General features: G+C 30.3%; 1 protein-coding gene across 2 annotated transcripts in view; it reads right to left on the bottom strand.

Moving 5' to 3' along the window:
• The window catches only part of mirr (iroquois-class homeodomain protein mirror), a 53,575-nt gene extending 42,837 nt beyond the window's left edge, over positions 1-10,738 (bottom strand). The window contains exon 1 of one of the 2 annotated variants that reach the window (XM_085206303.1): positions 10,413-10,738. Coding sequence is in view for 1 of the 2 variants with exons in the window: in XM_085206302.1 (XP_085062428.1) it covers positions 10,413-10,454 (42 nt within the window). In the remaining variant the exon portion in view is untranslated. The remainder of the gene's footprint in view (positions 1-10,412) is intronic. The other variant, XM_085206302.1, reaches the window with a different exon arrangement.
• Positions 10,739-16,505: the final 5,767 nt, after the last annotated feature.

Here is a 16,505-nt window from a genome sequence, read left to right as displayed (position 1 = left end):
TAAATTATTTATAGATTACACGATTACGATTATATTTCTCATTTTTTTCACTTATTATTCATATTTGTTTCGCTCTAATAAAAATGTACAGACATCTAGGTATCGATATTAGTTATATCATTAAATAAGATTTCTTAGAAACATTTAAGTTGGTCAAAAAATAAGCAACATAATTTATTATTTTTGTCAATTTTTATTTATTATTTTTCAAAAGTTTTGTAATTGTTTTTCATTATGAAAACGGCTTCAGGGTTACTAGGCATCTACCTACCTTACAAAATATAGGCATAGGCGACTTCTGAAACTGTAAACTGAAGAAATACTAAATTAGCACAGTTACTGTAATTTTTCTCGTAATATTTTTATATTATAAATTCGAAAGTAGCTCTGTCTGTATGTCTGTCTGTCTATCTTTTACGCAATCAGGGCCAAACCGCTAATTTAATTGTTATAAAATACACATATAGAGTAGTACTAGTATTATATAATTTTCAATATTTCAACGACGTTTTGAGTATCAACAAATGACTGGTCAGTTTATTTACAGTAATCCCTAAATTTGAAAATAATTTAACTGGTATCCGTTAAATATTTCACAACCATAACAAAATAATCAGCAATCACCAATATAATATTATTTTTATATGAGACGATCACATCCTATATAAATAATTTATCTAGATAAAATCTTACATTTCAGTATAATTTAGTTGCTATATTATATCACTTCTAAATCTCCATGTTCTGTGAAACAGAGCTACTAATTGTCAAACACGTGTATTTCGGTATATTATATTGTGTGTTGACTCACAGAGTGGTGTTGAAAGATCTGTGATGCTGTAAAGTCTGAATGTTGAGGCGAGATTATATCCATGATGATACTGTAACTGCATTAAACTTCAACGCTAAAGACTTTATTAGAGAAGCTAAAACTGTGTTATTTTATTTTTGTAATTAAAGTAATATTAAATTAAATTAAAAATTAAATCAGTTTTACTCTGGTATATGGTAGGCGGAGGGAACCTAGTGTTACCTAACTTGTGTGTTGAGTGGCAGAAGCCAATGCCTCGCTTTGCCTCGACACCAGAGCGAAGAAATGGAAATATAAACGTAAATAAATATTTCACTTCCTCGAGTGGGGATCGAACCTACTACCGCCGCGTTACAGTCACACCCTTGTGCCGCTGCGTCACGATGGCCTAAAGTACTTTAATTTACGATTATTTAAATTACCTACTTCAGGCATTTGATTTTGTTCATATTTTAAATTCAAAAACTACATTTGCACTGCTTCGTTTCGTTTTGTTTTTTTCAATATTCTAATGAATATACTAATTGCAAGAAAACACGAAAAAGAAAAAATAACGTTTATTTACAAAAAAAATCGTAATTGAAATACATATCAATGTTTATATTGATATTGGTAGAAGATAAACGTACCTCTAATATTTTGTCGAGCGATTGTTAAATTAAATTAGATGGATAAGATTTTTCAACCTAATTGCATATATTATTTAGCTTCTTTATAGATTTATTTTAATTAATTATAATTAACATGGATCTAAAACAGAAAGAAAATATTTTTACTAAAAACAATATTCACTGGAAGCTCTATTATATATTATTATGTAATTTTAACGATACTAAAGGATTAGTAATGATACAATCGTTACTATCTATATATACGAGTATATGAAGAAAGTTCGACGCGTACTTTGTAACACGACACTCGGCACCTTTTGCCGACACAACTATCAGAACTGGATGAGCTGATGATGGAGCTCTTATCGACATCGATAGTCATATGACTCCATACATTTGCTTCCTCAGTATTGAAAAAAAAAAACTTTTAATTAAATTTCACTTATATTTCCAAAACTTAATATTACAGAAATTCGAAGAGATTTTCTTAATTAAATAAGATAATGTCCAGTTAACAAAAATGTGTAGTCTTACTCTTACATTATAATTATAAACAAACAGATGGTGCTAAATTTTGCGATAAAAGTTAATTATTTACGACTTTTGGTGATGTGGGTTGAGATATGATAAAAAAAATCTCTTATACGAAACATTCGACTAACATTTTTGTATTATTTTTATTTTAAAACAAAAAAAATGCTTTTGTAGCTGTTATTGCATGAGTACTAAAATTATTTATAAATATCTATCAATTGTTAACACGCTATATCAACGCCCTCAATTTATCCACTACAAATGCAATTGTGAAATTATTTTCCACTATTATTTTGTAGGGTATGAATAACCAAATTAAATATATAATAAATGAGTTGGATGTGAAGTCTCCGTAGCCCATAATATCCTACTACCTACCTTTTGTTTGTTTATTCACACACATCCAGAACAAAATCTCACTTAAGTAATATTTAAATTAAAATAAGAAACTAAAATAATGAAGAAATAAAAATATGATGATTTGACATTTTCGTATCATCGCTCTGGTGTGAAAGCAAAAGGGCAGCGTTGAGTTCCTCTACTCAACACACAATACCTCCAAAAATTGGAAAATGGGGAACAGATTTTAACACTAGGTTCCCTCTGTCTCTTCTGTGCGCAGGATATAGCGTTACGCTAAGAAAATCCTAGAGAAGAGAGTTTAATTTTTTAAAAGAGCATGAAATTATATTAGAATTGTTTTACACATATACAAAAAATCGATGTACACTCATGTTTACTGCTCGTTTTCACATTAGAATGTAATTATTTAAACACTTTGATGCTATCGCACGCGTTAAAGTTAATAAATTTTTATTAATGCCCAGAGAAATGACTATATGTTGTTTGCGAATAACAATATAGGTTTAAAATAATAATGATAAAGCTTTTTTTTACAAAATAAATTTATATAATTTATTGTAATTAAAATATTTTTTTTTACTTCGCAGAGTAAAATTTCACTAAAAATAAAAAAGTCTAGTCTAGTCTAGTCTGACAGTCGGCTAGTGATATGGAAGAATGTTAATTTATTATAGTGTTTCTACTTAAATAATTATTATCTCCTAAAATATGTTTTGATATCACAAATTAAACTTAAGACAGATCTAGGACGCTACAAATGCATAGAACTATAAATTCCCGTGGGAATATTTGGTTCCCCGTGGATGTTACGATGACTTGCAGGTGAAAGAACTAGGATAACTGTGCTAGTAAATTTTATATTATGGATTTCAATATCCACCATATTAAAAAACCCTACTGTAGTAGTCCTGTAAGATTCTTCTTCTAGTGCGCCTATTCGAATTAACATACAAATATTTATAGAGGCCAGACATGGTGCCGGAGTACAAGTGTGTAACTGTTGAAGTCAGTAGTTTTAGATTCGATTTCCTTTCAAGGAAATGAAATATTTTCATATTTACATTCTGGTGTCAAGGCAAAGCGCGGCGTTGAGTTCCGCCACCACAAAAGTGGAGAGAGGAGTGTCTAAACACTAGAATCCCTCTGCCTACAGCTATATGCGGATACAGCATAAAGCTAAAAAAAAATATTTGTATTGACGAAGAACAAAAGCTTTCAACTTCATAATAAGCGAGCAATCTTGCCGTTTTCGTCTCTGACCTCCTTTGCTCACGCGTAATTTACCTTTTAGTACCGGGGTTTGAACGTTTTGAAAAAGTAAAAAATAACGTAATTAAGTAAACGTGCTCTCCATTGTTCTCCGCGTGTGTATTTTATTTTTTAAATATTTATAACTAGCCTCGCTCATGCTATTTAATTTAAAAATTCCTTTTGGTTAACTCTATATGTAGTTAAGATGGAATAACTTTCTTTCATGGAGAGTAGCAGTTTATTACTTATAGTATTTATTTGTATCTAGAACAGAATAAATAATTTAATACAAAATTTATATTAAAATTTAATTTGTATCACATATAATGCAATACAAACTGCGTTATTTCTATACATAGAAAACTAATGTTTAACATCAAGAGGGACTACTACTATAGAAGCTTCTAGTATACAATACATCTAGATCAACATTGTATAACAAATTATAGCCAAACAACGAGAGAATAGATAACCGTTGGCACATAAAAGCCAATGTTTGGCCAAATGTCATATTAAAAAAGTAATAAATAATAAAAACAATCACATTCAACCGGTGTTAGGAAACAATGAATAAGACGGGATGCTGCGTAATGTAGATATTCAGATCCACCCCAATGATCTGGTGATAAGGTAAAATAGATTCAATTTCATGGTGATAAAATTCAATTTAATTTAACAATATATCTTTATAGTAGTTATATGGTGTTGGTACGAGGGGGAGATTGGCTTATAATTTATCAATCATTCGACCTTAATTACCCCATGATTTGTGTCCGTTGACTTTAAAATTGTATTTAAAAGGAATGCGCCTATAGTGTGACGCTAATGTATAGAATACTGACTTGTGACGTCACAACACGGTATTCAGTTTAGTTTTCCCCAATGGCAGTTACAAGCATATTAAAGAAGTAAACTCACAATCTATAAAATGAAGTCTAAATATCAATTTATAGCCCATTCTTGTAGTTAATTGATGTTCAAAGTAATACGTACCGTGAAGGCAATAAGACAGTTTTAGCATTATCGTAACGCATTTTGTTATATACGTGCGTGTTACATATTATCATTTTTTTAATATTTTGTTTTTAATTAACCTCTTGTACACATTCATTAAGAAACACGTAACGATTTAGTTATTTGATACATTATTTACTTATAAAAAAACTAATTACATAAAATTAAGAAAAACCGTTGTTAATTCATGTGAACAGAATGCAATTTTATGGCTATAATATCTAGATATTTTCAAAACCGAACCAACTTTCCAGATAAACAATTATAAGCATAATAATTTTATATGTTTTTAATTAAAATTCAAAATTAACCTTTATTTATTGTATACTGATAATTTAAATACACATTATGAGGTTGTTTTAAATAAGAAAACGTTTCAAGATCAAATGATAATATGTACTTACTTATATCATTGTTTTTATCGGAGAAACATTGTCGTAATAACCCTGAGTCGCAGTAGCGTCATTTAATTAGTCATATTTAACAGGTGATGGAACCATATCTATATATCTATATATATATATATATATATAAAATTATCAAACTAAAATCCAAAATGTTAGCGATATTTTGTCTATCTATCTGTAACGGAAACAAAGAGATAGGTAAATTACATCCGTCCAAGGCGTCCAAAGGCGAGGTAATTTATTAAATAAAATTTATTCAATTGATATGGACTTCCTACTTAATATTGTTATCAGTTTTATCTATTGTAAAATGTCTTGGCCGAGTATTTGAGTTAAAAATGGCATAATTTGGACGGAGCCTCCGCTAGAAATGTAAACGTTAGTAGATTTTTTTATAGATAATTAATATTATATTTTGTGTAGGCTATTTTTAGGATAACATATAATGTTCTTGTTGGAGTACAAGTAATTGGACTCTACTATTTATTATCACATATTTAATATCAAAATTTCCCATTACTTGCTATAAGAAACGCAATCCATACAAAAAATATTAATTGGACGAAGTTCAGACAACACGAAAATCTCAATATCGATACATGAGCCGTATTTTTACATGATATTTGATAGCTGATAGCGATATAGAAACAAGATTTTCAGAAAATTCGAGCAGCCTAACTTGTATTAGTCCTCCTCAGGTTACTGTAGTCGATACCATGTTGAACTAATTACAAAATAAAAACGCTTTTGTAAACTTTATGTATTCGGCCGAAACTTTTACTCTCATATCTTTTGAGGCAGGCTTGTTCTTTTTGGTTTATCTTATCTTTATGCTCCTCTCTTACGCAGCGTGCCTTCTTCTCTATCCTTGTTCTTCCTTCATTATTCATATTTATCATACAAATTTTGTTTAACGATATTGTTACTAAAAGTTTGATTAAAATTTAATTTTAAGTGTACCTATTCTATTTAGTGTCATTACTTGCTATGTTACAAGACACTATTTTTACAGTTCGCGAGGCTAAAGCTGAGCTCTTCATTTGTGTGAACGATTATAAAGGCAGAGCCAGAAATAATTGTCGGTTAATATCGGTTAGCAAAAGCACTATTAACCGATTTAGGCCTAGCAAGGAACGTTGTACCCACACTTTAATACGAAAACTGACACAAACACAAAGCTCAGCTTAGACCTCGCCGACTGTATGTCATATAAACATTTTCTATATTATAAACATTTAGGTTAGTTTTAGATCAGAAGAAATACTATAAGCTCTGCCAAACCAATTGTCAGCACTTAATTATTGATTGCAAAGCCAAGGCTAGACGTAAGACCGCAAAGTGGCGGTTTTCTGTTAGACGCTTTGGAAATAGGAAATAATGAGAATAATCCCTTCGGACCCTCCGTCCCTTATCGACGATGGCTAAATCTGACCGCACGCCGTGCACGCACCGAATGTCATATCATCAATCCAGATAGCCTACTCGTATATTAAAATTAATAAGCCTCTATCGCGAACAAATAAACCTGAAAGTAAATTAAATATCTGTACTTTAAGATAAAAAGGTTTATATATTTATTATAATGAAGTATTCAATTGGTAGATAAGTTTTATATTGATTTCGATTTGAAGTACATATTATTTATGTATTGCCGCTATATTTAGTTTTGAAATAGATAATATTATTTTTTATATATTTAAGAAAATTACATAGATATTTTATATTGTAATGTACGTTGCTAGAAATTGTATTGTTCAATCAATATTAATAACTTTTTATTATAAAAATATTAAATCATAGGGTGTTGCTTAGAAATTGTATTTATTTGATATAATGGATTAATTGATATTTTTTATCTCTATAAAGAAAATACAGGTAAAATCAGTTACAGTATTGCAATTAATTATAAACAATATATTGTAAGTATTTTAAAAAAATAAATAGAAAGTAAAAGTTTATTTTTCAAGTAAATCTATAAGAAAATTGTTTTTATAATTATTTACTTATTAATACCCATATTGACTAAACCCCTCATTTGATTTCTTTTTGTAAGTTAGTATTATGTCAACTCTAATTCTATACTAGGTACGAAGTAAACCGGAACCATTTAGTGATGAATTTAGCCTGGTCTAGAAATTATAACTAAATTTGCGTTGCGACGTTGCGTCATTTAGCAACGTTAATTGCTGGCAATTTTTCTGAAATCAAACTCTACCAATTGACTAATTTAATACACTTTGATTTACCCTGTGTTACATTTGAAATTAAAATAGAAAATATATTTTCATATACTATACTAGTGACCGTTCGCAGCTTTGTCTGCGTGGACTTTATGACTCTTGCCACGCTACCTCCATTTACTCGTCATCATTGAAATTTACAGCAGATACACAAATATTCCACCCATCTACTACCACATATTTCCATCCAAATTTGAGACAACGAGTCGCGGTATAGCTCAAATTTAAAAAAAGTCAATATTATCCCGCATTTACTAGGGAAGGCAGAGGGAACCTAGTGTTAAGACACTACAGACAGAATTTAATATAACTAACTCATATAGCATTAGTACTTTCTACATATTGTAAATGAAAGTTCAGTTAATTCTAATAGAACCAAATTTTAATATATAGGAACGACCTACTTATTTATTAAATACTTACTTATTAGATTTAAAAAAACGCCAGTCTGATAAGAGCTAAAATGCACTCAAAAAAGTCATAGTCCCTTGAAAGAAAAACGGTAACATTTGTTATCGACGTTTGTCTCCTAAAGTATTGTTATCTTCAGTAGATTTTTTTTATATATGAACATTTATACATTTCATTAAAGTAGTAAACTACTAATTAAATGAAATTATACAATCGAGGAAGCTATTAATGTCTAAACAGGATTTATACATTTTCAGTTTAGTGTAAAAGCAATAAAAACGATAAGAAAGAATCATTAAACATAATTCTGATTGACTTTATATAAGGTAGCATAATTTGTGATCTAACTTTGAAAAAGATAAAATAAGATAAGGCGCCGTGGACGTGTCATTGAAATTTGTAAATAAGTATTGAAATATATGAAATAATTATTAAATATATCAATTTATCAACGAAAGTATCGTCGCTTTAGTGATGGAGTGAGTCAAGATACAATTTTGCTTGGTATATAATTGTAGCCTTAGTGAAACAGGACGTAGTGACATATCACTGTTGTGATAGTCAACACATTACTAACCACAAATTAAATAATAAGTTAAATAATGATTTATAAATTTAAACCGTTTATAAAAATATGATGACAGCAAGTATTTATGATTTGAATAACAATTAACTTGAAAGTATAATAAATTGTCATAGAGTTAATGTTAATAGTAATCTTTAAGCCAATTATATTATACAATATTAAATTCATATATATATATATATATATATATATATAGGCAACTATAATATATGTAAAGATATTAATCATACTCTAGAAACATCGTTCATGTATTATAATGAACAACAGAAACTGTTGTTTAATTCTATAGAAAAGATAATTGTTTAAAGATATATCTTTTTTTTCAGAAAAAATAAAGACTGAAAATTACTTTTTTCATATGTTTCCAAATAATATATTATTTGTATAGTGTATAAGTTTTTTGTTTAGATTAATGTAAGACACAGGAACATGTGTCATTGATTTTTTTCAAATTATCAATACATAAAATGTTTTTATAATATAAGGTATGTACAATATATTTTTCAAGTAAATCCACGATAAAAACTAAAAATATGTTAATTACTTTAAAAATATAGATGTAATATTTCCGTAAAAATCTAAATAAACATAATAAAAAATATACATACTATAAAACAATATTATTACAAAATTAAGCTTACTAAATGCTAACTAAGGCTGTTCTTAAGATCCTCCAAGAGATGAAAATAAAGATAAGGTGAAGTCGTAACGGCTTTTAATATTATCAAACCTTTCAATGTTAAATATATTTTTTCATTCATAAAAAAGGTAGATACACTCTTGTTTATTCATTTATAGAGGTTTTACGAGTTTTTAATGAAATTACTTACTAAAATACAGCAAGATTAAATAAAAAATGTTATTTTAAAGGTGTTTTAAAATTCGGATGTCTTGTTGGGTTGGTTATTGGTTGGTTTGTGTTTGCTTATTAGAAATTATTATTTGAATACCAAAGAAATTATAATTTTGTTCAGTTTATTGCAATAATAAGCTTATATTTAAAATATGGTAAAGTTTGAGACTTTTATTTTGTTATTGTCGTATCCACTAATAGTAAGTAGATCACTTGATAAATAAATATCTGATTTTGGAAGAATTTTAAGTCCCATTAGAAATATTACTTATATCAAAAGATTTTATTTTAATTTTTTATTTATTTATTTTGCTTATTAAATAAAAATACGTCCACAGGTAAACGCTTGAATTTTTTTGACTTAAAAATATGTAAAAGTTGCACTTCTTTAAATAAAAACATTATCATCTCTATGTAGAGTTATAGAACAAAACGGCACGATAAAAATGTTCATAGAGTTTACGGATAAATATAAAATATACCATAAAAATTGTAGTATTTTTAAACAGTATTTACTTTACATACAAAAGTCATGTTTTAGAAAAAATATATATATACTTACTTTAAAATTTTATAATAAAAAATAGTTAGTGCTTAATTTCTATGTAGCTTCTACGATGTTTTTATAGATTATATAAAAAGCTGTATCAATAATTATGAAACGACACTTTTATACTAATAATTTATTTTTATTAACAAGCTATAATCGAAAAGTACGAGAATTTTATTTAATAGTAAGGTAAGGTAAGGTACCTACCCAGAACTAAACATTGATTCATAATTTTAAAAAAATGATAATATTTTATTTACTTATAAGCAAATTATATCACGAGTTTTTGTTTATTATGAAAAAAAATACATAAATATAAGAAATAAATGTTAAAGATCTTATTATAATGTCTACGGGCTAATTTAATTCCGTACACTTCTATAAGATTTATAAACTTTAACACTATTTTACAAGATTACTATACAAAACAAACGTAACAAAAGTATCAGTTTACGACGGTATTTTATTATTAAGAACTCTACATTGTTATTTTGTATTAAAAAAGAAACACACTGCCAAAAAAGTTTAAATCTTGAAACTTTAAGCACAAAAGAAGCCAACTCCAAAAACTTTTAAAATATTATTTTAAAAAATATTTTATATAACTGTAAGTAAACACTGAATAATAAGCTGAAAGCATTGGAGAATCACCAATAAAATATATTTATTATCTACCGAATAGAGAACGATGTGAGCGTACCATAAGTTTATAAACAACACAAACATATATAATACAATGGGAAGTCGCTGAGCTGACTGACTGACGGTGGTGCATATTTACCTGGTTGGGCGGCGATCCACGGAAGGCGAACTGGGAAGTCATCGTTCACACACAAAGTTCTGGTCACAGAAGTCACTCACTTCACAGTTCCACAATTCCTGGGCGAGTCCGGGGCATGACGTGATCGATCGTATCCGGATCCGGCGGAGCGTGCAGCTCGCGGAGAGTCGGCGCGTGGTCGCGCGCGCGGCGGCAGTGGGTAATGCGGTAGCTGCCCGCCAGGTGATAGTAATTGGCGCCCCGTCCCTCTCTCGCGGCCGTCCCTCTCCGCGCGCACACAGCCCTGGCACTGGCGTCTGTGTGTGCACGAGCACACCGACACCGACACCGACACCGACGTGCACAGCGACAGCGATCCTTCTTTTCACGCTCGCGTCGCCGTTTGACCCCGCACCGCGCCGCAGCGATGCTCTCGATTTTTGCGGCGCGATGGGTGGCGCCCGCTAGGGGGCGTTACGGGGGGCTAAGTGGGGATGCACTCCTTTCTTTTTTAAAAGCTTCTCTTTCTTTTCTCGTATTTTTTACGCCGCTGTCGGTCGGTCCCTTTTATTTCATTTTATACTTATATATTGTAATAATTAACAGTGACGACGCACGACGCTTCGCGACTTAATGATAGCTTTGCATGTGATTAAAGGTAACCACGACATTTGTAATTTTTATTTTCGATATCGCTGTGGTGGGACAGGTAGAGTCGAGGCCGGGGCGTAGTGGTTTGTGGGGCGCTCGATAGGTTATATTACTGGGGTCGCTTTACTGCTGGGAGCGTGTTAGCGGTGACAGCATTAAGCGGTCTCTCCAGCGTGCTCGTCCCGGCTGTTATGTAGGAATTGTTGCCCGCAACGCCCTTGATTCTCCATTTTGGACGCCACCAGATATTATATTTTTTGCAGTAGCGCCGCGAACAATCGACCAATGAATGCGTTTAAATATATGGCAGATTTGTTTTTGTGAAATGCTATTATTTATAGAGCACCTACCATTAAAATTATATAATTTACAGAAAATATCTACCATCTACATAGTATTTGAAGGCCAAGAATAGATCAAAATGTTAATACCTTGTTTTTATTAAAAAGAGACATTACATCAATAATTTACAATATTATTTATGACGAAAGTTCTCACAGAAGACATCAATTTGTAACAATAAACCTGTAATGCTTTAAATAAATAAAAACTACCACAAAACCAAACATATCTATAATATATGTTCTCGTTTTTGTTAAAGTTTAAATAAATATTAATGAATTTGTTGATATTATTTATATGGCCCGCTCCTATAAAACTCCCATAACTTACAGCCATCGAATGTGACTAGGTACAATCCACGCTCGTCAGCTGTTAAGAACACCAAGCGAACTACAGTAGAGACAGGGTGTCAACGGTGCTGGATACAGCAGCCAGCAACTAGAACCACTGAAGATGCTCTACAATTAAGCTAGTACAATAAAAGGAGAATGTCGAAATAAAAAGCGCAACGTTCCCAATCGATCTGTTCCCCTCTTCTTATCGCGCGAATATTTCACACTGAACGCAAAAAACTCACACAAATATAAAATATTCAAACGGTATAACATAAAATAAATTATCTTAGGTGAGTCGCGTCTGTGTGCGTGGCCCCCTCCCTGGGGCGGGCCGCGCTCGCCGACCAATAGGTGAGCGTAGCGCAGCCCGCCGGCTCACTCGACGCGCAGCGCCCGCCACCGTCGCACGTCTCGCCCGTCATTCACTTGCAAGCGAACCATTTTAATTAAAAATCTTTTAACATTCTACAATCGTCTAATAACTGTTTATTGAATAGCTTCGATTGATAGTTTATCTATAATGTGATATAGAAATGGAAATTTAATAATTGTATATATTTTTCAATAATATATGCTATTTTAGATTTTAATTGAAAAATCAATATGAGAAATGGCAGTATGTATATAAATGTAAAAACTATAATCGAATGTCGCGTCAAACAACCGTTTGAGTTTTAGAGGGCATTAATTAGTTTCGATGGGATTAAGTACAGTGCACAGACCGTAAATAATTTATGCCCATTTGTTCGGGCCAACGGATATTTTTGTCCAAACTATTAAATTTAGACATTTTGAACGATTTGTGAACGCAATTTTGTGAACTATAATTAAATTATCCAATTTAAATTTCTATATGGACATTGAAAAGATAGAAAGTTATTTAAATATTAATTGATTAAGTATTAGTTTTGTAACGTTTAGTGTAAATAATTTTCATTTTTTTAAACTCATAACAGTATAAATAATAAGTAATGTAGATTCATGTATTTCAACTATGTCAAAGGAAGTCCTCGTCTCCACAAATACACTCAATTCAATAACTCTATTTCACCCCCCCCCGAGTATAGAATTGTTTGACGGTTTATTAAGGATGGTATCGGTGCGGCGTCGATACTTTCTTTGCTTATAAATCGTTGTTGATAAAAATCTATTAGAAGTTTCCTTTGTTTTGGTAATGATTATATGATTATAATATTATACGATTATAATTTATGAAATTACTATATAATATTTTTAAATTTTTAGTTATGATAGAGTTATAGTATAAAAAATTAAAAGCTAAGCTTATCAGGTTTTCATATATTAAAACGTATGCAAAGTTGACTACACTATGAGAGATTAATGAGTAAATAGAGACGTAATTATATTGAAACAGTTTTAATAAGTCAAATGTAGAGCAGATTGCATCTTTCATTATTACAAATTTTAATTGATTTCTGTAATAAATTAATTCTTATGTTTATTTGTATGATATTATTAACTAATATAAGTAGGTATCGTAAATTTGAAAATAATAAATAGTGTAATTTTGAAAAATATTAAATTTTATATCTTTTTAACCATTTATATATTTATATTGCTGTCATTTTGTGAGGTCCATAATTCGATGATGTTCATTTCGTTATGTAACTTCTTGTTTGGATTTGTTTACATTTATTTTGTTTAAAATATGACTTTGGCGTTCCGACCGTGATGAAGTAATATAAGCTTTGTATATGACATAAAAATAGTAGGAACACAATACTTATATTTATTTGTACATTTAATAAAATTAAATATAAATCTAAAATGTTAATTTGCGTTACGTTATATTAATAGTTTTAGAAAATATTATTTTTTTTTTAATATTTTGTCTCGTGCTTAGGTTAAGTTATAATAATATTTGTTTTAATTTTTTAAACTATTGAATTTCATTTTTACAAATATTATATACTTATTATATAGGTGATATCCTCATAATAAAATCGCAACCTCCTAACCTAACTCATTAGCGTATAAACCGCGCATTTTCGATCCTTTGTCCAAACATGCACACATCGACGATAGACAAAAAATCCCAATATCTCCACCGTATCTTAGAAAGACGGAGAAAAATAAAAAGATCTCTATTTACTCCAGTCAAATGAGTTCCTGAACGTCACATTATTAGCGTTCGAGAGCATTGAAAGCGTCAATCTACATACGTACTGAGAGCTAAAAGCTGATTTATCTATATAGGGGTCGTCTCCATTGAAGTACATTACAAATAATGAATAAAATTGCATACGAAATGAGAAGACCGTCCCGCACGTTGTTTGAACTGTCTTATTGCCGGTAAATAGTATGGGAGACGTGGAGTGGTAAACTGGCGCCAATATTCTACGTTTATTTATATGTGATATACCTACGTTTATTATCTATAGGTATATCTACATTTATTGTAGGTATACCTGTAGATATAATTTAGTTTTGACTAATTTACTTCAATATAATATATAATTTCCAAGTGTTAATATTGTAGAATATTCAATAAAGACTAAGAGTTGGTAAGAAATTTATTTTGTGGTATATTTTTCAGCCACAGGTGTCAACTTTTAGTATTATAACAATGAATAGTTAATTGAAATTTTGTAATAAACTATTTTTTTATTAATACTGTTTATTATGATAAGAAACTCGAATATTCAATTCGATAATATTCCTCCTTCTTTCGATAGTGTCAGTACATTTTTGAAAGTGGCTAACATGTGGCTATCTGGAAAATCGATTTTAACGAGGTTTATAAATGCAATTATTAAGAACGCCTATTGTAATTACGTTGTATGTATTTATAATATAGGTAGCAGATATAATAATATACTCGTATATAATATATAAGATTTATTTAAATATTTCTACTTTATCATACATATACCATCTGTCTATGGCCAACGTGGATTGAGTACTATATATACAATCTAATGGTAACTCTTAAGAGAGTTCCCTGAACACATAGAACACTTCGCTCTATGAGTCTAAAAGACTCATGAGCCTGGTTCGAAGTAAGGAAATTCAGGTTCTTCTTTATTTCTCGGTGAATTTACTTCACCTCTTCCTTCGCCTCTTACTTGATGTGCTCTGAACTTGATGATGAATTATTTTGTATTTACACAAACGTAACTACTCACATGACACGATTATTATAAACATTTTGCTTTCAAATTGCTATTTTCCTATTAATGTTTATAAAAAAAATATTATTAAAAATTAAAAAAAATTGATTAAAACAGAGTTTAATTTGAAGGATTTCTTAATAAATTAAGTAACCACCGTAAGTAAGTGTAACTCAATAAGTACCTAATGAGTAATTACTTCTTAATGATCTTATTATTTTACAATGGCCGTTGCTAATTACGTTGGCTCTAAAAACACAAAGTACTTTTACAACGAAAGGTCGGTCACAAATATAAATAACTGTAAATGTAATAAATAATACACACATATGTCGTGAGCTGATCTTTGAATTTACCAGATAAGGATATGGCTGCGCGGTTCTAAAACGGTTATTGTTTTTTTTAAGTGTTGAGTGGCGGATCTCAACACCGTGCTTAGCCTCGACACCAAAGTAAAGTTATAAAATATTAAATATTACATTTCCTCAAGTGGGAACCGTACACTTTGTGCCCCTGTGCTACTGCAAATAACATAAAATTTAAGACATATTCGATGTCAATCAATCAGTCAAAAATACAATTAAAGTGAGAGAGTGAGTGAGAGAGTCTTTTATGAGACGTGAAAATTTTAATAATTTATTATATAAAAATAACAAACTTATCTGTGACGTTGTTTTACTGTAATATTTAATGTTTTTTTTTTTTTTTTTTTCGAACATGTGGATAATGCTGTTAGCCCTATTGGCTTTTACAGCGACACCGTTTGGGTAGGGAAGAGGGTACTCTGTCCCTGAAGAAATGCAAGCAGTATGTGGCTGCCTGTGAGGAAGTCGACGACTGTAAGGGCGCCCCCTGCGGGACTCGAACCTCGGCTTGCGGCCGTCGAGCGGACTGGAGCAGTATATATATAATATTTAATGTTAAGTAGATATTTGGTGCAAAAATATTGTCAATTTCGAGGACACTGAAGTATACACACATTTACATAATATTATATGCTTATATGAGTTTGATAATTCGTAAGTAGCTTATCAGTAAAATTCTATTTGTATGCATATTAGATACTTTAAAATAGAAAAAAAAAAGAAACAATCAAGACGACATTCGTAATTTATAGGCAATGATGGTAGTCATTGGAATGAGAGAAACATTCTGAAGCAAGGGGACAATTTACAAAAACAATTTAAGACAAAAAAGAGTAGCGAAAACCAGAAATGAATCTGGGAGGGGATGCTGGGGAGGGAGGGCAACAGCGTTGAAGGCGAGTAACGTAGACTTACGAATGTGTAGACTGGGATTTTAGATAAAATTACATAATTTATGATTTTGGACATACGTAGGTATAAGCTAATATTGCTATCATATAATATTTAAAAAAGTTTGTAACTCGTTTATACTTATATACCTATACGTTTATAGTAAAAGAAAATAATAAAAAATAATTAAATTTATTACAGATATCAAATTATACTCAAACCAGTGTTATGATTATTTCGCGAAAGGTTAATTACAAACTAACTTAACTAACGAAGAGTGTCAACAACATGGTTAAACACTGGCAGTCAGGCAGTCAATATGAACATTCCAACTAAGTATTAATACTAAGAAGAAACAGACCTTACCTTAAAAATCGAAATATCTAGTCTTATCTATCC

This window comes from Heliconius melpomene, chromosome 21 (assembly GCF_056956725.1).
Source record: "Heliconius melpomene rosina isolate 202511_hmr_F chromosome 21, ASM5695672v1, whole genome shotgun sequence".
Classification (NCBI taxonomy): Eukaryota; Metazoa; Arthropoda; class Insecta; order Lepidoptera; family Nymphalidae; genus Heliconius; species Heliconius melpomene.
This window is presented reverse-complemented; position numbering and strand designations above follow the sequence as displayed.